Below are 22797 nucleotides of genomic sequence, written 5' to 3' on the forward strand. Positions count from 1 at the left end.
CCCGCGCCTTGCTCGAGGTGTTCGTCTGTTGCCGTGCTGTCTAGTGAAGACTGTTTGCTGTTCCAAATCATGGCCTCTCGCAGAGCTTTGCACTTCGTGTTCAAAGTGGGAAACCGCTTCCAGACAACGCATTTTTTCCGAGATGTCCTGGGGATGAAGGTGGAGGCCGGGGCGACAGGGGCTGGTGCGCGAGGCTGGGACGGGCGACTGAGGCGCACCTGGAGAAGGGGATGGGGGAGAAATAGCTTTGTAGTGAAGCCAGAGAACTGAGAAAAATGTTCCTAGCTGTCTGACCTTAGGCCTAAGACTCCCCAATGGCACTGTGGGGTTTTCAGCTTCGGGAAATATTGCGAGTTTCTGAGTACAAGCTAGATCGTTTTACGAATGGCTAAGATCGTGTAGACAGGTTTTGAAGGGAAACTAACATGCTACGCTCTTTCACTTACGTTCATTCACAAGTATTTATTTGGCTCCTGGTCCCAAACTACAGTCTATTAGAAAGCAAAACGTTATATACTACATTTGTAAATTTTGATTTGAGTAGATAATCTGAATATTCGAAGTTAGGCCCTTCCGCCACTGTGGCTTGAACCCAGGGCCTTAATACTGAGCGACATACTGGGCTCAAACTTGATATCCTTTCAGAGTTCTGCTCCAGTTAAGACCGGTTTGAGGGGGCGAGGGATGTAGCTCAGCGGCACCGCGCCTTCCGGGCAAGTGCAAGGTCCTGAGTTCAGTTTCTGGGCCGGGGGCGGGGGAGACTGATTTCAATGGTTTCTTTTGGGTACTCAGTCCCTCTTGGTAAATCTCTGACTCAGACTCCTTTTAACACTTCAGATATAAGTATGAGGTCAGAATCTACTCTCCTCCCCAGACAGGAAGCAGCCTGTTTCCGGCTGTACTCTGCAGAAGTTGCTTAGCTGAAAACTCAGGTTGAAATTACTGGGGAGCTCCTGATAAGCTAGGGAGAGGGATGGTAAGAAGCACACCACTCTTTGGAAGAGCAGGAGTTCAGTTTAGTGTGGGCTGAGTGCAGAAGATGTGTTAAGCAAATTACCTCAATTTACCAATCATTTTTAAAATACCTGCTGTTTCAGGGTAGTATACTATGTTGACTTTTGGAAAAAGGTGCAAATAATCTTAGTATCCGTCCTCCGAGCTCATGGTCTGGGATGTGATGGAAATGAGAATTGGATTTATACATAGCTAATACTAATGGAAATCAAGAGTTGGTAAATGATAGCAGGAAACCATAAAGCTCGCCTTAACTATATTTCTTTATTGACCAAAAGGTTTATGTGAAGATTAAACATGTTATTTATTGGCTAGATGGTATTAAAAAATAAGTAGCATTCAACACATAGATACCATATGTTCTATAAGTGTTAGCCACTGTTAGTATAAAAATACAAAAGGTGCTGGAGATGTAGCTCACTGGTACAGCACTTACCTAGCATGCACGAGGCCCTGGGTTCAATCCCCAGCACTGCAAACACAACACAACAAAACAAAAAAAATGGAAGAGTTTTCTAACCTGGCTTATCAGGAAATAATTCATGGAGACTTTCCATTCAAATTGACCTCTAAATATAGGTAAGATTTCCACAGATCAAGATTATACAGACAAATTATACTAAAAGAACTGAATAAATGATACAAAGATATGTTTGGGAAATACCATTGGTTTTATGTGCCTTTAATTTAACCAAGGTTACTTATTTGAAGTTGAAGAGATGAGCTATCAGGGCAAATAGATTGGAATTGCTTCTGATGGTGTCTTGAGTGCTATACTAAAGAGTGAGAATTTTATGCTGCATAAGTAGGAAGTTCATTTACATTTTTAGAATGGGGCAGTGATGTGATAAGAGCTGCATTTTAGAGATAGTGATGTTAAGGAAGATGATTTTTTAATAGTCTTTTTAAAAAGATTCAATTGCAATAGTAGCAATGGGAATTAAAAAGGAAAGTAGAAATTATGACTTTGAAACCCTACTGTATGCTGGCTTCTGTGTTGGTTGCTTTGACAAGGTGTCCATTTTTACCAACTCAGGCTAAGCAGCTTACTTAAAGTTGTACAGTGTTATATAGCATCCTGAATCACAAATCATGTTTCTGTAATGCTGAAGACCAGACCTTTTCATTACACAGTACTCCTTCCTAATCTAAATAGATTTGTCAATTTCCTTGTTGTCTGACTCTTGGTATCTAACTTTTCTTTTGTGCCTCTACTACATCTAGCCTGGAAAAGGCATAAAGTTCTTTCACCTCACCTCGCCCCTCTCCTCCCCTCCCTCTCTAAATAAAGCTTATAAATGATACTGTCTATGTTTTGCCCTTTTAGTTTGTGTTAAATATGCTATATGCAGCACTAGTAAAACTTTACTGTTCTAATGCCTTTACCAGGTCCTGCGACATGAGGAATTTGAAGAAGGCTGCAAAGCTGCCTGTAATGGGTATGACACCTATCTTAAAATCTCCTTTAGACTCTGAATAACCCCAGGAGAACAGAAGGCAGTGTCTCACAGTGAGTGTGAGACAGTGGAATAAATTAAGAAAACAGTAAATTAGGGAGGCAACTTGAAGAACACTGAGGAGATATCCTGCGTTTCTCTGTACTCTCACACAACACTTATGATACACCAAGCTGTTCTTGGAATACCAGCCAGGTGTCCTACTATTTAATTCATTTCTTTACCTCTCTGGAGTTGGTGTCAGATCCTACAAGCTAAGGACTCAGTCCCACAAGACTGCCTCCACTTCAGATGCCAACCACAAGTCTGAGCTATAAATTGAGGATTTCAAGCCTTACTGGAATTTGCCTGCTTGTTAATTGATGTGCAAAGAAATAAAGTAAAGTTAGGTTGGAGAACTGTCTTTAGGATTCTGCTCCCTCCTTTGGAGGAAGTGCAAGTGAATCATCCCCCTAGTAAGTACCAAACAAGTGATCTTTGTGTGGCTGGGGCCCATGAGCATTGTCCATAGCTGTTCTCAGCCTTGTCTTGGGTCATCTCATCTCTGTGAGGACTTATGGGGCCAGAAAGGACTGCCCCTTCTGTGGCCAGTAGTTCTTTCAGGGGAGGGGAGCTGAGGTAGATTTTGTGTGTGGTCACTGGGTTTACTTTCATTTTTCTAGGCCTTATGATGGGAAATGGAGTAAAACAATGGTGGGATTCGGGACTGAGGATGATCATTTTGTTGCAGAGCTGACTTACAATTATGGCATCGGAGACTACAAGCTTGGCAATGACTTCCTGGTAAATATTCTGTCCCAGGAGATTTTTGGCTGGGAAGATTTGTTTTAACTTAAAATGGGGTTGGCTATCCACATGCAGAAGATTGAGTCTAGACCCTGTCTCTTACCATCTTTCCCTTGTCCTGTCTTCCAGCCATACTGGCTCCCTTACATTTCCTACAACATGCCAGGCACTGCTTAAGGGCCTTGGCACAGGGTCTTCTCTCTGTCTGCAGTACTCCTTCTGTCCAACCCCATATCCACATAGCTAAGTCCCTTACATTCTTTGAACCTTTGCTCCAATGATACTTCCTCACTGACATCCACGCCCCCATACCCTCCTTGGAATTAATTTGCTATGATCCCATTTGCTGATTCTTGGTACTATTTCCTTTGTCCATTGGAGTTCTGTTCAGAAAGTCCTTGCCTACACCTGTTACTTCAAGAGTTTTGCCTGTTTTATCTTTCAGCAGATTAAATATTTTAACATTTAGTTCTTTGATCAGGGTCAGAAGTGGCATGGGGTCAGATTGTGTAAACCTTTTAGGCCTTTATAAACTATCCAAGTGAGGGCCGGGGATTTAGCTCAGTGGCACCATGCCTGCCTTGCCAAGCGCAAGGTCCTAAATTCAATCCCCAGTACCAAAAAAAAACTATTCAAGTGAAATGAGCCATTGAGGGATTTTTTATGTGTGTGGTTTTGGTTTTGGTTTTGGTCTTTTGAGATTACTACTTGCTATGTAGTTCAGGCTGGCTTTATACTCACTGTGTAGCCCAGGCTGGTCTCAGAACTTGTGGTGATCCTCCTGCCTCAGCCTCCTAAGCACTGGGATTACAAGTGTGTATGCCACCACACCCAGCCATTGAGGGTTTTGTGTTTTGGAAAGTTTACTCTGGCTGCAGAGTGGGTGATGAATTAACAGGAGTACAGCAAAAATTATTATGATAGTCTAAGCTAGAAATGAGACTAGCTTTGTATGAAGGCAGAAATGTACATTATTAGGTACTTTGATTAAATTTAAAGAATGCTTTTATAATTGATTTAATTTTTTTGTTTGTTTAAAAAAGCAAAAATAGCTGGGTATGATGCTGCATGCCTGTAATCCCAGCACATGAGAGGCTGCCAGCCTAGACTATATAATGACACCTAGTCTGAAATAATAAAAAATAAAAACCAAAAATGGGCCCAAGGGTGTAGCTCAGTGATAGAGCTGGGCTTTCCTAGAACACCCAGGTCCCTGGGTATTCAATTCCTAGAACTGGGGGGGAAAAGAGAGAGAGGGTATAAACAAATCATCTCATATAGGTAGCTGGCAGGCCAAGGTAGGATCATGATTTCTCTGGCTAGATCTTGAAAATTTGAAAAGATTATCTTTGATATTAAATGGATCAAACTTCACTGGCATTTGAATTGTTGTCCTGCGATTTATGAAATTTTGAATCTTTGTGGAACAAAGTATCCAAAACTACTTTAAAATTACTAGATCAAATAAATAAATAAAATTACTAGAACAAAAATTCTGAAAGCCAGTTCAATCTTACATGATTGACCTCAGCAATAAAGGCAATAGGGTTTGGGCTCCTTATCTCGTTCTGTGAAAGGTTGTTGTGATTATATATGTAGATGTTACTGTTATTTGTCATAGGGAATCACACTTGCTTCTAGCCAAGCTGTCAACAACGCCAGGAAGCTACAGTGGCCACTCAGCGAAGTTGCAGAAGGAGTTTTTGAAATTGAGGCCCCAGGAGGATATAAATTCTATTTGCAGAATCACATTCTACCTCAGTCAGGTAATTATATTATGACTAGTGAAAGGTGGTCTAAAGGCTTTTTTGTTGGAAGGAGAGACAGCTGGATTTCTTTCCCTATATAGAGTCTTTCTGTATTGACATGATGTGTCCTTCCCGAGTCAGAGCTTTTACCTGTTCTCTGAGAAACTATTCGCATGTTAGAGCGTTAGTGCATAAATACAGAGAATCTAGACTGGTTCTGTTCTGTTTAGGAATCTTTCAGCTACAAATAACAGAAAACCCAACTCAAACTAGTTTGAAAAATAGAGTTTCTTTTAGCTCCAGAGCAGGTATTCTAATTTCTTTAAGGGCACCACACCCCTGGTACTGAGAATTGAACCCCATGACCTTTGCACTGAACTATATCCCCAGGCTCTCTTTTTTATTTTTTATTTTGAAATAGCTCGACTGGGCTAGAACTTTTGACCCTCCTGCCTTAGCTTCCTAGAGTACTAGATTACAGATGTACACCATCATGACTGACTCAGGACAGGTATTCTAAGGGTAGGAAAGATTTCAGGGCTGGGCGATTCAATAGCTCAGCAGTGCCATCAGGAACCCCAATTTTTTTTCCATATTCTGTTGTCCTCAGTGTATTTCTCTTAGACCTAGTCCCCTCATGATTGAATGATGGCTGCCTGTAGTACCAGTTGGGCTACATGCTCTCACATTTACTTTGGATAGGAGAGGGGAGCCTGACTTCTTATTGCTCTTTTTAAAGACTAGAGCAACTGTGAATAGTGGTACATACCTGTAATCCTAGCATTCAGAAGGCTGAGGCAGGAGGATCACCATGAGACTGGCCTGGGCTACATAGTGAGTTCAAGGCCAGCATAGACCATGGTGAGACCTTGTCTCAAAAAACAAACAGGGGTGTGCAGCATGGTGGTGCATGCCTGTGATACCAGCACTCAAGAAACTGAGGCAAGAGGATTGCCGCAAGTTCAAGGCCAGCCAGGGCTACAATAGTGAGTTTAAGGCCAGCCTGAACTGCATAGGAAGACCCTGTCTCAAAAAACAAACAAAAGGCAAAAAAATTTTTCCTGGAATCAGTGGCCTAACTTCCTGGTGAGGTATAATGTGCTTTCCCTGCCCCTGAACCAATCATTGGCAAGAAAAATAAGATTATCCCTAGACCAGTTAGCTACACTCCTTGAGCTGAGGTCAGTTTCCCAAACTCTATCGCTGGTTCATAGTGACTGAGGGATAGAACAGAAATAAGCTCACCACACTGAAGGCAAGAAACTTCACAAGGTGTGTTTTGTTTGTGGTAGATACAGCTTTAGCACATGTCCTACAAATCCAGCTACCTCTCTGCCAAAACTAAAGCAAAAGCAGGAGGTATGCGTGTGCTGGTGAAGAGCAAGGGCAATGCTGCCTTTCGCCCAGGTGCCTGTAAGTGACCTGAGATGGGAGCCAAATTCTTTCTCCCGATGATTGGCCTCAGATCCCAAATGCTGGGTCTGATTGTAGTGTTTAATGCTACTTGTTTTTCTCCAGCTACTCAGCAGAAGAAAGACCAATTCGTTCTGATGTGGGAGGTTGGACTGGTTGTGTGGGACTTATTGAGAAATGGTATTTCTGTACTTCACTGAAGACTTAAGGACATTTTTATGGTTATTTGTGTTGATAGGCAGTTGTTGCTTTATATACTGACTTTAAACCTTAACTCTTTTCCAAAGTCTGAATAACTTCAAAATCTGAAACATCTCTGGTCCCAAGCATTTCATTTAAGAGACACTCAACCTGGAATTAAAATAATGGAGAGTGCCACAATCCAAAAATTTTTTTGACCTGTGCAATGGTAGTGTTTTGGGGGCATGAATCTATCATTGGTAATGTACTCAGATCTGTCAGTCTAGCTGTCATCCATTCTCCTTTTGAATCACTCAGTCCTGTGTAGTTTTACCTGGTTTCCATTCCTGTCCCTGCATCACTTCAGGCTTTGGGTCAACTAGGATTTGTTATTTTGAAATAAATAGAGAAAACAAATTGAATCTGCCATCAAGAGGTACTTGTGAGTAACACTACATCACTGAGCTACACCCCAGCCAGGTGTTAATTGTTTTAATATAACTTTTGTTCTTTTTACACAATGAGAGATTTTATCTTAAATAGGCACACACATTATACATGGGTACACATGTTCATACATATACACAAGGAAAAAAAAACCTAGAGGCGGGTCATGGTGATGAATGCCAGTAATCCTAGCTACTGAGGAGGCTGAGGCAAGAGGATCTCATGCTTGAGGCAAGTCTGGGCAACTTAGCAAGACTGTCTCAAAATAAAATTTTTAATAAAAGACTAGGGGTGTAGCTCAGTGTTAAAGTGTTGGCTTTGCATGCACAAGGCCCCAGGTTTAGTCTTCAGTAAGACACACACACATGCGCACGCGAAGAAAACAGCACCATATGTCCAGTAATAACCACTGTGACTATTTTAGAGTCTTATGTTTCCAATCTTTCATCCAAAAATTTGTCTGTATGCTTTAATAATCCATTCCAGGAATTCCACTGCATTATTACATTGTAGGAAGATAAACAATTCTCTTCTGTTAAATATTTGTGTTGTTCCTAGAGTTTCACTGTTCTGGGCAATACTGTGATGAATATGTTTGTGATGAAAGCCCTTCATACATCCACAGTTACTTTTTGAATTTCTGCAAGTAGAGTTGTTCTTTCAACAATGTGTATTTTTTAAGTTTTTTATACATGCTGTCAAATCATTGCCCAGAAATGTACTAATTTATACACCACCAAGTTTTATATAATGATCACTTGGACTAATACAGTTAACACTGCTATCTTTTAAAATTATTTGCCAAAAAAAATAAGAAACAAAACAAACACAAGAATAAAATATTTGCCAGTTAGATAAAAGATTTTATTTGAATCCTAATTTCTTTGACTGTGAAATTAAATAATTTTTCAAATGTTCGTTGACCATTCCAGTTCTTTTGTGAACTACTTGATGATTTTTCTAGGATGAAAATCCTAGTTCACCTAGATGAACATCCTAGTACTTAAAGATGATTTACATACTAAATCATGTCCTGTGTGTTGCAAAAATTTTTCCCGGCTTTGTTGTTTACTCTTTAATTTTGATTGTTAATTCCTTTTTCCCCCCAGTAGTAAGGATAGAACCCAAGGCCTTGTGCATGCTAGGCAAGCACTTTACCACTGAGCTACATCCCAGCCCTGTAATTCTTTTTTTGGTTGTTGATGTCAAATGGTTTTCCATCTTGTGTGATTAACCTAGCAGGCTTCTTTCTTCATGGTTTTTCTTTTTTTTGGTACCGGGGATTGAACTCGGGTCCTTGCTCTCGTGGGGCAGGCAGTGGAACCAATGATCTAAATCCCCAGCCCCACCTTCATGGTTTTTCTATCTTTGCCTCACGTTTAAACACAAATCTTCTTCCAACTCAAAATTGTATAAATAATCACCTGTATTTATATTTTCTTGGTTTCATTCTTTAAAATTGATTTCTTAACCCATCAGGAATGTATTTTGCTATTCAATTTAGATATTTAACCATTTCTTTCTTCATTTGGATTTTTTGAGATAGGGTTTTGGTATGTAGTTCCAGTTAGTCTTGAACTGATAGCAGTCCTCTTGCCTCAGCCTCCCAAATGCTGCGATTACAAGCATGTCCCACTATGCCTGGCTTTGGTGCTTGCTTTTTTTTTTTTTTAATAATGTGGCCTTTCTTACTGACTTAAATATCTTTTTGTCATTACCTAAATTGGGGACCCATGGTTGCTGAGGATCAAACCTGGGCTCTCGCACATGCTAGGCATGCACTCCATCATTAAGCTATGTAAATATTCTTACATATTTATAAGCTTGTTTCAGTATTTTTATTCTACTTCACTGAACTGATCTGCCTTTTCCTGCTCTTCTATTACCGGCCAGATCCTGTATTAAAAGTAACTCTAGCAGTATCTGATCTTCAGAAATCCTTGAATTACTGGTCTAATCTCCTGGGAATGAAGATTTATGAACAGGATGAAGAGAAGCAGAGGGCTTTGCTGGGCTATGCTGAGAACCAGGTGAGTGATCTTAGAGGGTTTCTAAATGAGTTTCACATGAAAGTTGTTCTCATAGTTTCTTCACTGTGATTCAATATATATACAGATAAACAGAAAGAAGAAAATGAAAATTAGTGGTAACCTCACTGCTTAAGTACTACCTTTTTTCTATTTGGGGATATATCCTTTTAGAAGTGGAATGGGCTGGGTAATGTGACTCAGTGGTAGAGAGCTTACCTAGCATGTTTGAGGCCCTGGGTAGATTCCCAACACCACAAAAAAATAAAAGAGAAAGTGAACAGTAGAAATGCTTAATCAGAAAAGATATAGACAAGGTTTAATCTATGATTTTATATACATATATATATATACACATATATATGTATATATATGTGTATATATATGTATATATATATATATATGTGTGTGTAGAAGTTTTTGTTTTTGTTGTTGTTTTGGTACCAGGGATCGAACTCGGGTCCTTGCGCTTGCACAGCAGTCGGCGAAACCACTGAGCTAAATCCCCGGCCCTATATATTAGTTTTCAATAACCTAGCATTTGAACCTGATTTAATCCTTGTACTTTGACCAGCAGTTCTACTTCCTAGAATTACTTTACAGATGTCTTCATCACACATCTACAAAAAGAAGTGAATACAAAGATATCTATTATAGCATTCTTTGCAATAGCAAAATATAAGAACCTCCGTGTCCTGTGGATTAGAGTGACATTTCAATGATTCACTAATAGAAGGGATTAATATACAGTTATCGAAAAGATTGGTTTAAGTCTTTATGTGCTGGTGAGGTATTGTGCCACTATTTGTGTAAAAAAGAAACATAGAGCTAGGTACATTAGCACATATCTGTAATCCCAGCTACTCAGGAGGTTGAGGCAGGAGAATCACAAGTTCAAGGCCAGCCTGGACAACTTAGTGAGACTGTCTCAAAATTAAAAAGGGTTGGGAGGGCTGGGGATTTAGCTCAGTGGCACCACTCCTACCTCAAAAGTGCAAGGTCCTGAGTTTGATCCTTGGTACAGAAAAGGAAAAAAAGGGTTGGGAATGGAGCCTAGCTCTCCTGGAGTTCAACTCTCAGTACTGGGAAAATACATAAATAAAAATTTAAAAGGGCTAGGGATGCAGCTCAGTGGTAGAGTGTTTGCCTAGCATGTTTGCCTAACCCATGCGTAAAGACCTGGGTTCCATTCTCAGTAGCACAAAAAAAGAAAGGATAAATGAAGACAGGAAAGGATGGAAGTAAAGAGGTAGGAAATGTATCTAGAAGGATACATGAGAAACTGCTGACTGATTGCCTTAAGTGACAGGAGGGAAACGTCATTTTTACTTTATTCTTTTAGTCTTGTTTAATTTTTTTAAGCACATGCATGTGTAACTTGTATGAAAACATAAACCCACCTCCCTATTTCTTTTCAGTGTAAGCTGGAACTACAGGGCATCAAAGGCTTAGTTGATCATGCAACAGCTTTTGGAAGAATTGCCTTTTCTTGTCCCCAGAAAGAAGTAAGGTTTGATTACCTGATCTTTTGTTTAAGCTTGACAAGCTAGTTCAACCCAGCTGAGAACCTTGGCTTTCCTTTCTTAAGATCATTCTGATTGTGGCTTTGGTATCAAGTTCAATGGTTGTTTCAAGGACTACTGAGATAATGAAATCAAACAAGTGGTGCCTTGGTTCTGATCAGATACTCCCCTAGCACTAATGAGGATCATGTCATAAAAGTAGTATATGACCCTTGCTTACTTTGCCTTTTTGTTTTCCTCAAGTTGCCAGATTTAGAAGACTTGATGAGAAGGGAGAATCAGAAGATTCTCATGCCCCTGGTGAGTCTGGATACCCCTGGAAAAGCAACAGTACAAGTTGTCATCCTGGCCGACCCTGTAAGTATTACTCAGCAAGGGGACAGGCAGGCTTTACCACAGTCTCTTCAGAGACACCTTTTTTGCCAAATTGTTTTTTCCTTTGTTGGTATAGGATGGACATGAAATTTGCTTTGTTGGGGATGAAGCATTTCGAGAGCTTTCTAAGATAGATCCAGAAGGAAACAAATTGTTGGATGATGTGAGTCTAATTTTTTTTTTTTTATATCACCACAGCCTAATTATAAGGTATGGTATAAAGTGGGGGAGCTGTGTCCTTTGCTGTTAGAATGACTTTTTAGCCTGGGACCTGTGTCTTCCTGGCCACCTGTGTGACCTCAGCATCTGCACCTTCCCACAGCCTCCAGTTGCCTTAGGGAACCACTGCAGCCATAAATAAACATCATTCTGCTCAGTGAATGGAAATGCCATGGCTCTCACTTGCTTAGCCTTTCAGCCATCTCATCTCCACTACACAGCATTAGACTCTTCCTTCTTAGTGAATTGTTCTCATCAGCATACAAACAAGCTCCAGTAGCTCCCATCTTTTGAACACCTTTTATTGACCCTTTATCTCTTTTGTACATTTTTTTTAAAAATTAGGGCCAGGGGCCCAGGGATTTAGCTCAGTGGTTTTGCCGCCTGCTGTGCAGGCGGAAGGACCCGAGTTCGATCCGTGGTACCAAAAAAAAAAAATTAGAGCCGAGGATTTAGCTCAGTGGTGTTGCTGCCTGCCTCAAAAGCACAAGGGCTTAGTTCCATCCCCGTACCAAAAAAAAAAAAAATAGTACATGTTTGCAGTATATAATAGTTACATTGTTTGTAGGCAGCTGGTACACATGTACATAACACATCTTAATTCTTTGCTCATCCCCTTCCCTTCCCTCCCCCTCCTTCCATCTCTTGGTCCCCTTCCCATTTGAGAAAGCTCTACCTTCTTACTTTCTGTTATCTTTTATTTTGCTCTTTGTTTATAATTTGGGTTTCTCATATAAGAGAAATCATGTGATATTTAAGCTTACATATCTGATTTCACTTAACAGTATGGTCCCAAGATGCATCCATTTTTCTACAAATGACTCAAGTTTATCTTGCTTTATGCCAGAGTAGTACTCCATTGTATGTAAATACCATGCATTTTCTTTTTTTTTTTCTTTTTTGGTACTGGGGATCGAACTCAGGTCCTTGCTCAGCAGGCGGCAAAATCACTGAGCTAAATCCCCGGCCCCCCATACATTTTCTTTATCCATTCATCTGCTGATGGACATAAGGCTGCTTCCAAGATTTAGCTATTATGAATTGTGCTGCTATAAACATGGGCATGCATGTACCACTGTAATATGATGTCTTTACCTTTTGAGGAGGATACCAAGAAGGGGAATAGCTGGGTCAAATGGAATTTCTAATATGAAGAGTCTTTGTACTGATTTCAATAGTAGTTGTACTAATTTGCATTCCCACCCACAATATAGGAAAGGTTCCTTTTCCCCCTGCAGCCTCTCCAACATTTATTTGATCCTTGACAGTTAGATTTCTTATTTAAAAATTCATCTCTGGGCTGAGGACTTAGCTCAGTGGTTTTGCCACCTGCCTTGCAAGCTCAAGGACCCGAGTTCGATCCCTTGTACCAAAAAAATAAATAAAAATTCATCTCTCACTTAGATTTCAGTCTGCCCTGTACTAGCTCTTCTGTCTCAATTAAGTACTAGTATTTACATCATTGGTGAAATCCATTTTGTCAAATACAGCAGCTGCTTTCCTATTTTAGACAAACTTGATTTTTCAGCAGTTTTCAAAGCAGTTGCTCGTTGTTGTATGCCAGCTTCTGGCACATACCTAGAATGTAGTAAATATTCTCCCAATGCTTTTTTTTTTAAGACAGGGCCTTGCTATGTTACTCAGACTGGGCTTGACTCCTGGGCTCAAGTGATCCTCCTGCTTCATCCTCCTGAAAAACTGGGGCTTGGCCAGGGATTTAGCTCAGTGGTTCCGCCGCCTGCCTTGCAACCACAAGGCCCTGAGTTCCATCCCTGGTACAAAAAAAACAAAACAAAAATGGGGCTATAGTTGTGGCGCACTATACCTACCTCCCCCCTGAACACTTTATTGACTGAAGGAATCAATAAAGGTTGGTTGTGTAACATCTATGAAGCACCTTAAGCAATCTACTGAAGTTTCTGTTCTTCTGTCCACTTACCTAAATTTTGAGGAAATAACAATAACTTGTGTTAATTATGCAGATGCTTGATTAATGTTAATTAAGGCAGGAAGTTTGTGAAAAAATGCAGCCTTAAAAAAAAAATGCAGCCTTTATAAATTTTATCATGCAGGAAACTGGAATCTTAGGCAGCCTATCATTTGGGAAATTTGCCAGATTCTTCCACTTTCCTGCCGTTGACAAAATTCCTCCTCCTCTGAACTCTCTTCTCCTTTGGTTTTTGAGATCCTTTGGTGTTGAGGTGTAGCAAATGCCTCAACACACATGTACACACACTTCCTTGTGCAAAATAATTGTTTCCTGGGCCGGGGATTTAGCTCAGTGGTTCCGGCACCTGCCTCACAAGTGCAAGGACCCAAGTTTGATCCCCAGTACCAAAAAAAATAATACTAATAATAATTGTTTCCATAGCTGAGTCTTCAGCTGGTCAGTACACTCCCCAAAGCCTCGACCGTCTCTGTTGCCACATCTGGCAATTAGTTTTTTGGTTTTTTGGTTTTTTGAGGTTTTTTGGTACCAGGGCTAGAACTCAGGACCTTTCCCTTGTGATGCAGGCAGAGTGCCACTGAGCTAAATCCCCGACTCTGTTGCCACATCTGATCCCAGCATAGTTCCCAATTCATGATGAAAAATGTTTATTTTTTAGAGGTATTGAGGATCAAACCCAGGGCCTCCACACTGAGCTACATTCCTAGCCCTTTTTTTTTTTTTTTTAACTTTGAGACAGGGTCTCACTAAGTCTCTAGTTGCCCAGGCTAGGCTCAAACTTGTTGTGATCTTCCTGCTTCAGCCTCCCAGAGTGCTGGGATTATAGGCATTCACTACCACACCTGGCTGAAAACTCATTGTTATTTTTTAAATTTTTAAAAATTTTACAATTTTTTAAATTGTGTATATTTATGGAGTACATTTTTTTTTTTTGGTACCAGAGATCAAACTCAGGACTTTGTGCTTGCGAGGCAGGTGGTAGAACCACTGAGCTAAATCCTTGGGCCAACATATTTTAATATATGTATACATTGTTAAGTGATTAAATCAAACTAATTAACATTCATCACCTCACATAATTTTAGCTATTCACTTAGCAATTTCAAGTTACTATGTTCACTATACAATGGATCTCCAGACTTCTGTTTTGTTTTTGAGACAAAGTCTTGCCATGCAGTTCAGGCTAACTTTGAACTCACTATGTAACCAGGGCTGGCTTTAAATTCACATGATCCTCCTGCCTCCACCTGGGATTACAGGTGTGTGCCACCACACCCATCTGAAAACTCATTTTTAGAAAGATATTTCCATACTTGCTTTTTTACTGAATAGTCTTCCTTACTGAACAGCTAAAAGGACTTGTATAGCCAAAATTTTGTTAACATTATTAACAAGGCTTCCTTTTTAATTAAGAGGCACAAAATCAGCCCAGGAGAGTAATGCACACCTGTAATCCCAACTCTCCCAGAGGTGGAGGCAGGAAGATCACAAATTTAAGCCCAGTCTGGGGAACTTAGTGAGATGTTATTTCAAAATGAAAAGTGAAAAAGGGTACAGATGTAATTCCGTGATAGAGCACCCCTGGGTTCAATCTTTAGTACAGTTACAAAAAAAAAAATACCCATGCATGGTGGTGCACACTTGTAATCCCAGCACTTAGGAGGCTGAGGCAGGAAGATATCCGTGAGTTCCTGTACTGCATAGTGAGTTCAAGGCCAGCCTGAACTACCTAGTGAAACCCTGTTTCAAAAAAACCAAAAAAGTAATTAGTAAAACTAATCCAATAGAACCAGTATTAGTAGAGTAGGTAGGAGGTGTAAATAGGAAATTGTTTTACTCCAGATAGCTAAAACATCAAATAATTTCTCATATTTGTTCTCATGATCAGACTGAGCCTCATGAGCGCTAAAGTGTTTTGTTCTGCCAAAGACTAACTTGGTGTGCATGGTCCTGCTCTTGAGTCAGTCCTCTGTGCTTCCCAGCTGCAGGCTTTGCCCTTTACTCAGTGGTGAGAGTCACCACGCAGTTGCTTGGTACACACCAGCATCTCCTGTCGCATTCAACAAAATGCACTGAGTGAACACTCTTTAAATGTTAATTTCTCCTTTGTGGACAGTGGAGTGAAGTACAAAGTGGGCTATATCTTTCATTTTTCAGACTAGGAATAAATGTATATTCAACTTTTGTTTCTATAGGCAATGGCAGCAGACAAAAGCGATGAGTGGTTTGCTAAAAGAAATAAAGTAAAGGCTTCAGGTTAATGGAAGACATCATGTGAAACAAGCATCTATTATTTCCATCCAGCACCTAGAAGCCTGCTGTATCTGCTTATGATAAATGCCCTTACTACTTGTTTGTATCCTGTACAGGCAAGGAGGCCTGGCTGGTGAAGATTTGTGTCTTTCAATCTTTGAAAGTGCTGGTATATTTTAGAAATGAAATCTGATTATCATTGCTCCAAGTAAAGGAGAATTCTTGCTATAATCTGCACTGTCACTGGAATGGCACATTCTATGTAACTGTATTAAATTAGTAACAAATTATTTTCTAGACTAGGACAGTTTATGGGACATTACCCTTGACTGGGGATGGAAAGAGTTTTGATGAGGTGTGAATCATCAGAACTGATAGATTCTATTGGAGCAAATGTTCAAGTAAATTCAGATCAATTGCTTATAATGATTATATTCCGAGCACCTCATGATAATAAGCTGTTCTAATACCTTGCTCTGGAAGGTGGTCTTGACATTCAGCATTTTTGCTTTTTTAATTTTCCTTTTTTTTTTTTTAAATTCTGTTCCTTGGACAAAAAGACTTAATTAAACCCCCATTTTACTTGCTTTTACATCTTGAGTAGCCAGAGAAAACAGAAGGATTTAATGTGTTTTGATACTCCTGGCTCTGCGCTAATATTTTTTAAATTCTCTCAAGAAAGGATCTTAAATAGGTTAAATTGGGTCAGGGATTTATCTCAGTGGCACCACACCTGCCTCACAAGTGCAAGGTCCTGAGTTCGATCCCCAGTACCAAAAAAAACAAAAATAGGTTAAATTATTTCTTCAGCCTGAAAAAAATTATGTTTTCTCTTTGGCGCTACACAAGTAGGTTTTAATCACTGGGAACAAAATTGTATTGGGTATATTCATTATTAAATTTTTTAAATTCTTATATTATGTACAGGTACAAATTCCCTATGATGAATGTGATCATACCAAAAGTATACCAATAAAATTTTTTTAAATGCTTCTGAAATTAGGCTGTTACATGAGTCTATGTCTCATTATTTAAAGTGGTCACCACATTGACTTTAGAGAACAAAGACTAAAGGATTGACTCCAAGGATACCAGAAATTACACATAAAAAATTTTCTGTTAAATCATAACCTCTGCTGTTCTCTGTGGCATTTTCTGGGTAAGATTCAGCTTCTTATAAGGGTGATCTTACCTCCCTGGGAGGAAAAAAATCCTTGTCTAACTCAACAACACCTTTTATTCAACTTAAATTCACTGTCTTAGGGAAAAATCATGAGTTTCAAAGCAAACAAGTTATGCATTCCTCCTTTAGGTAATTGTTCCATTTTTTCCTATACAAACTTCTGTCTCATTAATTTGTTAATTCTCAGATTTTCTATTAGACATGAAGCACTTTTTAGTATTTATCTCTACTAACACTGTTCTCATGAAAAGAAAGTACCATACTGTTCCCAGTGTATGAGGATGCTATAAGGGAGCCCCCTGTTTATCATTGTGAAATAAATGGATTATGTAAGTACTGAATGACTAAAAGTACTCGTTTTCTATCTGCTTATCTTGAATTTTAATAGAACAGAGTGTTTTTCTCTTAAATGACATGAATGATAGAAGGCACCATGCATGGTGGAAATTAATGTTGTTTATTCACCTGGCACATACTGGCTTTAAGAGATCAGCCCCCTTTTATTTATTTCATTGCCATGATTTCCTCTGTTGTGATCTTTAATATTTTATTTACCTCAGGCCGGGGATTTAGCTCAGTGGTTCCACTGCCTGCCTTGAAAGCACAAGGTCCTGAGTTTGATCCTTGGTACCAAAAAAAAAATTTTACACTACAGTCATTTAGTGTATAACCTTGGCCTTTTATCAAAAACTCCTTAAGTTTGCTTCTGCACAATCCAGCTAGTAATTTTAAACCAAAACCAGTAATTTTTTTTTTTTTGGTACTGGGGATCGAACTCGGGACCTTGCACTTTTGAGGCAGGCACCGGAACCACTGAGCTAAATCCCCGGCCCTTAAAAACAGAAAATTTAAACTAAAAGTTATGATTACTTTTCCATCTTGGGGGGTATGGTGTATGATCTATGAGAAAAGAAAATTATAGAAAATAAAAAGCAAGAGAAGTATGATAATTACTATTGTAAGGCCAGGTGTGGCGGTGCACACCTGTAGTCCCCGCACTTGGGAGGCTGAGACAGGAGGATTGCTGAGTTCGAAGCCAGCCTGGGCTACATAGTTCAAGACCAGCCTGAACTGCAAAGCAAGACCCTGTCTCCCCTCCCACCCAAAATTACTACTGTAACCATTAAAGTGTGCTGAATAAGTGGGTAAGACATCATACATACTACATCTGATTGGTGAAGGCCTCACCAGGAGCTTCATCAAAATAAAAGCATGCTGAGAGAAAGGAACCCTTCTCCATTGCTGGTAGGAGTACAGACTGGTGCGACCACTATGGAAATCAGTGTGGAGATACCTCAAAGAACTAGGATGAGAGGTCCCATTTGACCCAGCTATTCCCCTGCTGGGTATTTTCCCAAAAGAATTAAAAGAATCATACCTCAGAAATATATGTGTACCCTTGTTTATTGGGGCACAGTTTGTTTACTGGGGCAAGCTAAAGCTTGGAAACAGCCCAAGTGCCCATCAACTGGAAACTGGATAAGGAAGATGTGGTTTTTTTTATAAAATGGAGTACTACTCAGCCATAAAGAACAAGAAACTAGAGTCATTTATAGCTAAATGGATACATATTGAGGCCATACTCTTAACTGAAATAAATAAGACACACGTGTAAATACCAAATAGTTTCTCTAGTGTGAGAAACAGAGTGTAAATAAGGATTAAAAGGATTAATAACTAATAATTGATACTTTGAAATAGGAAAAGGTCCAAAGGGGTAGGGGTGGTGGGAGGAGATGGGGAAAGGAAAGAATGGAAAGGAAAAAATTATGAGAAAAGAAAAAAATATGGAAATGAAGTATGAAATAGGGAAGGGTGGAGGGGGTGAAGGGTGCACAGGTAATGGGGAAAAAATAACCAAGATACATCATGTACAGGCACAAGCACCCAATGATAAATGTAAACATATTGTATACCTAAAATGTACCAATAAAAGAATTTAAGCCAAAAAAAAAGCATGCTGAAAAATAAATTTGATTTTATACAGAAAAAATTATGTTATAAGAAAGCTGTGGGGGGGCGGTGCTAGAAACTGAACCCAGAGCCTCACACATGCTAGGCAAGTGCCCTACCAAAGAGCTACAGCCCCAATCCAGAGAGATACTTTTGTGCTAGCTGGTGTTTTAAACAATGAAGTTGAGAATCTTCAGTTTCCCCAGAGTTGTATTTTCATGGTAATTCTGTTTTTTAATTGGGGAGGGGGGTGAATTCCTACAATACTTTTAGCTGTAAGTGTAAGTTCAAGTGTCTTGAATTTGAATCCAGAGATTTAAAATAGCCATGCTGCATAGGTTGTCCTAGGTTACCCTGGAGAATTAGCAGTGTGAATTGTATGCATTAACTTCATTCCATCTTGGTGGAATTAGCAAAGTTGTGGACTTTCAGTGCTCCTTTATGTGACTTGCTGCCCATCTAACCTGTCACACAGAACCACTCTGCTTTAGCAATTTTTAGGACCCCTTCAACTTGTCCACTGAAATTTATGGTAAGAGTTGAGAAGTTTGACTGTATAGCCTAACAATACTCTTACCTATGAAAAATCAGTATGAAAGAAATTTGTCCTGGCCTCGATCAATATGCACCCTTTGAAAAAAAAAAATGCGCCCTTGCCTCAGACTTCCTTACAATAGAGTCACATGGCTGAAAAAATCAAAATTGATCAAGAGGTATACATCAAATAATCTTGTCAGGCATGTGATGCTCACCTGTAATGGCAGCTACTCTACGGGCAGGGGCAGGAGGATTGCAAGTTTGAGGCCAGCCTGGGAAATTGAGGAAGACCTTGTCTCAAAAATTTTAAAAGGTTGGGGATATAGCTCAGTGATAGAGCTCTTCTTGTCTAGCAAGCTTAAAGCCCTGAGTTCAATCTTTTTTTTTTTTTTTTTTTTGGTACCGGGTATCAAACTCAGGACCTTGTGCTTTCGAGGCAGGCGGTGGAACCACTGAGCTAAATCCCCGACCCCTGAGTTCAATCTTAATACCATTTAAAAACAAAACAAATTTGGTCAGTCCCATTCCCCTTACCTACTCTAAACAACTATTTGTTAAACAATTATAAATATAGTCTTATTTTTTCCTTTTCCCCCACAAAATTTAGCACACTATATACTACACTTCCCCCCCATCCCCCAGTACCAGGGATTGAACCCAGGGCCTTTGCACTCAAGTATAGCCTCGCCTTTTTGAGACAGGGTGTCCCTGTATTTTTCAGGCTGGCCTCAAATTTGTAATCCTCCTGCCTCAGCCTCATGAGTAGTTGGCTTACAGAGGTGTGCCACCATGCCTGGCAATCCCTAGCTGTCTTACAATTACTTTCTGCACTCCTAGTTATGATACATTTTTGTTTTGTTTTGTTTTGTTTTTTTGGTACCAGGGATCGAACTCGGGACCTTACACTTGCAAGGTAGGCAGCACCACCACTGAGCTAAATCCCCGGCCCATTTATGACACATTTTTATTTTATAAGTTTCCATAGTGATTTTTTTTTGGTACTGGGGATCGAACTCAGGACCCTGAGCCTGCAAGGCAGATGGCAGAACCACCGAACCAAACCCCAGGCCCCAATTCCATAGTGATTTATAAAATGGTATGGCATACTTACAATTCCTAAACTGCTGCCACAGTTTGGAGCAAGGTACATTATTTTTCTGTTAGCATTTAACATAAATCATGGTCCTCAAAGTATAAAAAACATGTTCACAGTATCAGAAAAGAATTGTTTTACAATGTGGTTCTTATCCAGCTTATAGTTGTAATAATTTAAGTCACTGTTATTTACAGTACTGAAGACTGAACCCAGGGCCTTTGCACTGAGCTACACCCCTAGTCTTTTTGCATTCTGGCATGGTCTCACAGAGTGCTAGGTTGCCCATCTGGGCTCAAACTTGCTGCCCTCCTGCCTCAGCCTCAGTACCTGGATTATAGGTATGCTCCACCACACCTGGCTAGAAAATAATTTTTAACAAGGAAAAATTCTAGGAAATGGCATACCACAGGGGACCTGTTTCTCTGAAATGTCTTTAAGAACTCAGCACTCCACATCCAGCCACCAGACACAGGGGTTATGCATTGATGCCTCCCTGATCATTAATATGGAGTAGACATCGGGCTCTAGTACTGTAGCCCTTCATAGGTGGTGTTCTGTGGTCTTAAAACAAATCTCATATAAGCATACCTATATACAGCATTTTTTCTCATACAGCTACTAGGGTTAGCTATAAAGTAGTCCCAAGAAAATATTGATTGCTAGGCCTCAGATGAGTCATCAGTGCCTGGGATTTTGAAACTATGGCTCCATTGTTTCTCAGCTACTATGTTGCACTGGATCAATTACCTCACCACTGTAAGATAGTAACTTTAGGGCTGGGGATGTAGCTCAGAGGCCTGGCTTGCCTAGCAAGTGCGAAGTCCTGAGTTGGATCTGGCGCACACACAGACAAAAAAGATACTAACCTCATTGAACTGTGTTCCAGTAAGGAATTCTGAGCTTGACCTTAGCTTTTCGGAATTTTCTTTTTTTGTTGTTTTTTGGTACTGTGGATCAAACTCAGGATCATGCGCTTGCAAGGCAGTTAGTGCCACCGCTGAGCTAAATCCCTGACCTTAGCTTTTGGGAAGACAGTCCCTTTCCCCTCTAATGTTGGGCTGCTGGTGAGTCAGCAGCCCCTAAAGGGGTAGGGGAGGCAGGGGCCTCAGCTTCCTAGAAGTGAAGGTCACTGGGGAATGTTCTCATCTCCAACCTTGGGTGTTTTTTGTTGTTGTTTTTTTTATACAGGGTTACTATGTAAGTCAGGCTGTCCTTGAACTCACTATGTAGAAGCCCAGGGAGGCCTCAAACTTGTGGCAACCCTCCTGCCTCAGCCTCCTTAGTGTTGGGGTTACAGGTGTACACCACCATGCCCAGCTAGTCTTGGGCATTTTGATAGCATTGATTCTCCTGTCATCCCTTCTACTGCCAAATATCTACATATGCTGTGAAATAGGAAAGAAAGGAACACATTCACAACCACCCAGAAAACCAATGATTACCTGGTGGAGAGATTCGTGGGGATTTTTTTTGTTTTTTTGGTACCTGGGATTGAACTCAGGACCTTGTGCTTTCAAGGCAGGCACCAGAAGCACTGAGCTAAATTCCCGGCCCAAGATTCGTTTTTTTATTTAGACACTTCCCTAGGACTCTCAAGTCACTGAGTTTCTCTTTCCCAACAACATAGTCATTCTTAGGCAGTTTAAGTGCTTTATTGATGTCTTAGCTAATCTTACTACCCTTTCAGGACATTTCAGCCTTTAAGATCTTTTAAGAAGCCCATTCCTTACCAGAGGAGCCATGCTACCTCTGCCTGCTAAACTGTCCCTAATCAGCCTCCTTTTTCTTCAGCTGTTCCACTTTGGCAATGTAGACCTTCACGGTATCTGTCTTGGACATCCCTTTGTTCACGTCCCATGCCTCCCACTTGGCTTTGGCTTTCACATCCGAGTCAGGAGGGGCAGGGATGTTGCAGTCACCCTGAGTGGCCTGTTTGTAGAAGCTGTACACCAGCAGTTTCTCCTGGTCACTCAAAGGACGCTTCAGCTGCTTGATGGCAGCCCAGGCCAACTCAAACTCTGCTTGGCACATTGGGGTACTTGAGGCTGAGTCCCTCTGTTCTTTCCAGGTGACACCAGACACTAAAGGTCGAGGGGGGGAAAGCTGTACACACGTGAGGCTGCTGGATTGGATCTGCCTCACAGTGCATTTTCTGTTTTCTTTGAAACAGTAAAAGTTTCAAAGGCTTCTATGATCCTGAAAAATTAAAGATGGTGGTCGCTGTAGGAAGGAGGCAGTGTGGTATGAAGGGCGTTGAAGGCAACTGTGTCTGTGGGCCTGGGCGGGGCCAATTGTGAGATCCGGGAACCCTCTGCGGGGAGGAAGATTCCGAAGGGCCAAGCGCATGCTACAGAGTAGGCAGCCTGGGGAACGGGATTCGTGCCAGTGAACTGTGTGCGCGAGCTATCTGGGGTTCCTGTGAGGGAGAATGCGGGGCCAGGGGCCATGGACAAGACCACCTGGACTCAGGAAACCTAGAAAGAGGCAGTGTAGAGTGTACTTGCCTGTATGGCCGAGAGGAGGCGCTGTGGGCTTGGCGGCCTCGAGGCCTCGGGTTCGTTGGCGAGGAGCGCGCGTGCGTGCGAAGCGGCGTGCAGCCTGCCCGGGAACTGGGAGGGAAAGGGACCAAGGCTGTGGG

At 40.7% G+C, this 22797-nt stretch overlaps 2 protein-coding genes across 2 annotated transcripts; one reads left to right on the top strand and one right to left on the bottom strand.

Moving 5' to 3' along the window:
- Window position 1: 1 nt before the first annotated feature.
- Window positions 2-16389, top strand: Glod4 (glyoxalase domain containing 4). Its single transcript, XM_004857102.4, has 9 exons — window positions 2-159; window positions 2404-2453; window positions 3134-3254; window positions 4879-5023; window positions 8939-9075; window positions 10491-10577; window positions 10839-10952; window positions 11047-11133; window positions 15333-16389. The coding sequence occupies exons 1-9, from the start codon at window positions 70-72 to the stop codon at window positions 15396-15398; spliced, it is 897 nt and encodes a 298-aa protein (XP_004857159.2). The 5' UTR covers window positions 2-69; the 3' UTR covers window positions 15399-16389.
- On the bottom strand, window positions 15885-22758 carry LOC101712427 (diazepam-binding inhibitor-like 5). Its single transcript, XM_021238151.2, has 2 exons — window positions 22664-22758; window positions 15885-22355 (listed from the first exon to the last, which is right to left on the bottom strand). Exon 2 carries the CDS (start codon window positions 22188-22190, stop codon window positions 21927-21929), a length of 264 nt encoding a protein of 87 aa, XP_021093810.1. The 5' UTR covers window positions 22191-22355; window positions 22664-22758; the 3' UTR covers window positions 15885-21926.
- Window positions 22759-22797: the final 39 nt, after the last annotated feature.

This window comes from Heterocephalus glaber, unplaced genomic scaffold (assembly GCF_053883595.1).
Source record: "Heterocephalus glaber isolate CG9 unplaced genomic scaffold, H.glaber_assembly_v1.0 deba00001564, whole genome shotgun sequence".
NCBI lineage: Eukaryota > Metazoa > Chordata > Mammalia > Rodentia > Bathyergidae > Heterocephalus > Heterocephalus glaber.

Coding starts and splice junctions, on each gene's coding strand:
- Glod4 (XM_004857102.4), top strand. CDS start 70: ATGGCCTCTCGCAGAGCTTTGCACTTCGTGTTCAAAGTGGGAAACCGC. Junction 160..2,403: donor GAGATGTCCTGGGGATGAAG/GTGGAGGCCGGG, acceptor TGCCTTTACCAG/GTCCTGCGACATGAGGAATT. Junction 11,134..15,332: donor GAAACAAATTGTTGGATGAT/GTGAGTCTAATT, acceptor TTGTTTCTATAG/GCAATGGCAGCAGACAAAAG.
- LOC101712427 (XM_021238151.2), bottom strand. CDS start 22,190: ATGTGCCAAGCAGAGTTTGAGTTGGCCTGGGCTGCCATCAAGCAGCTG.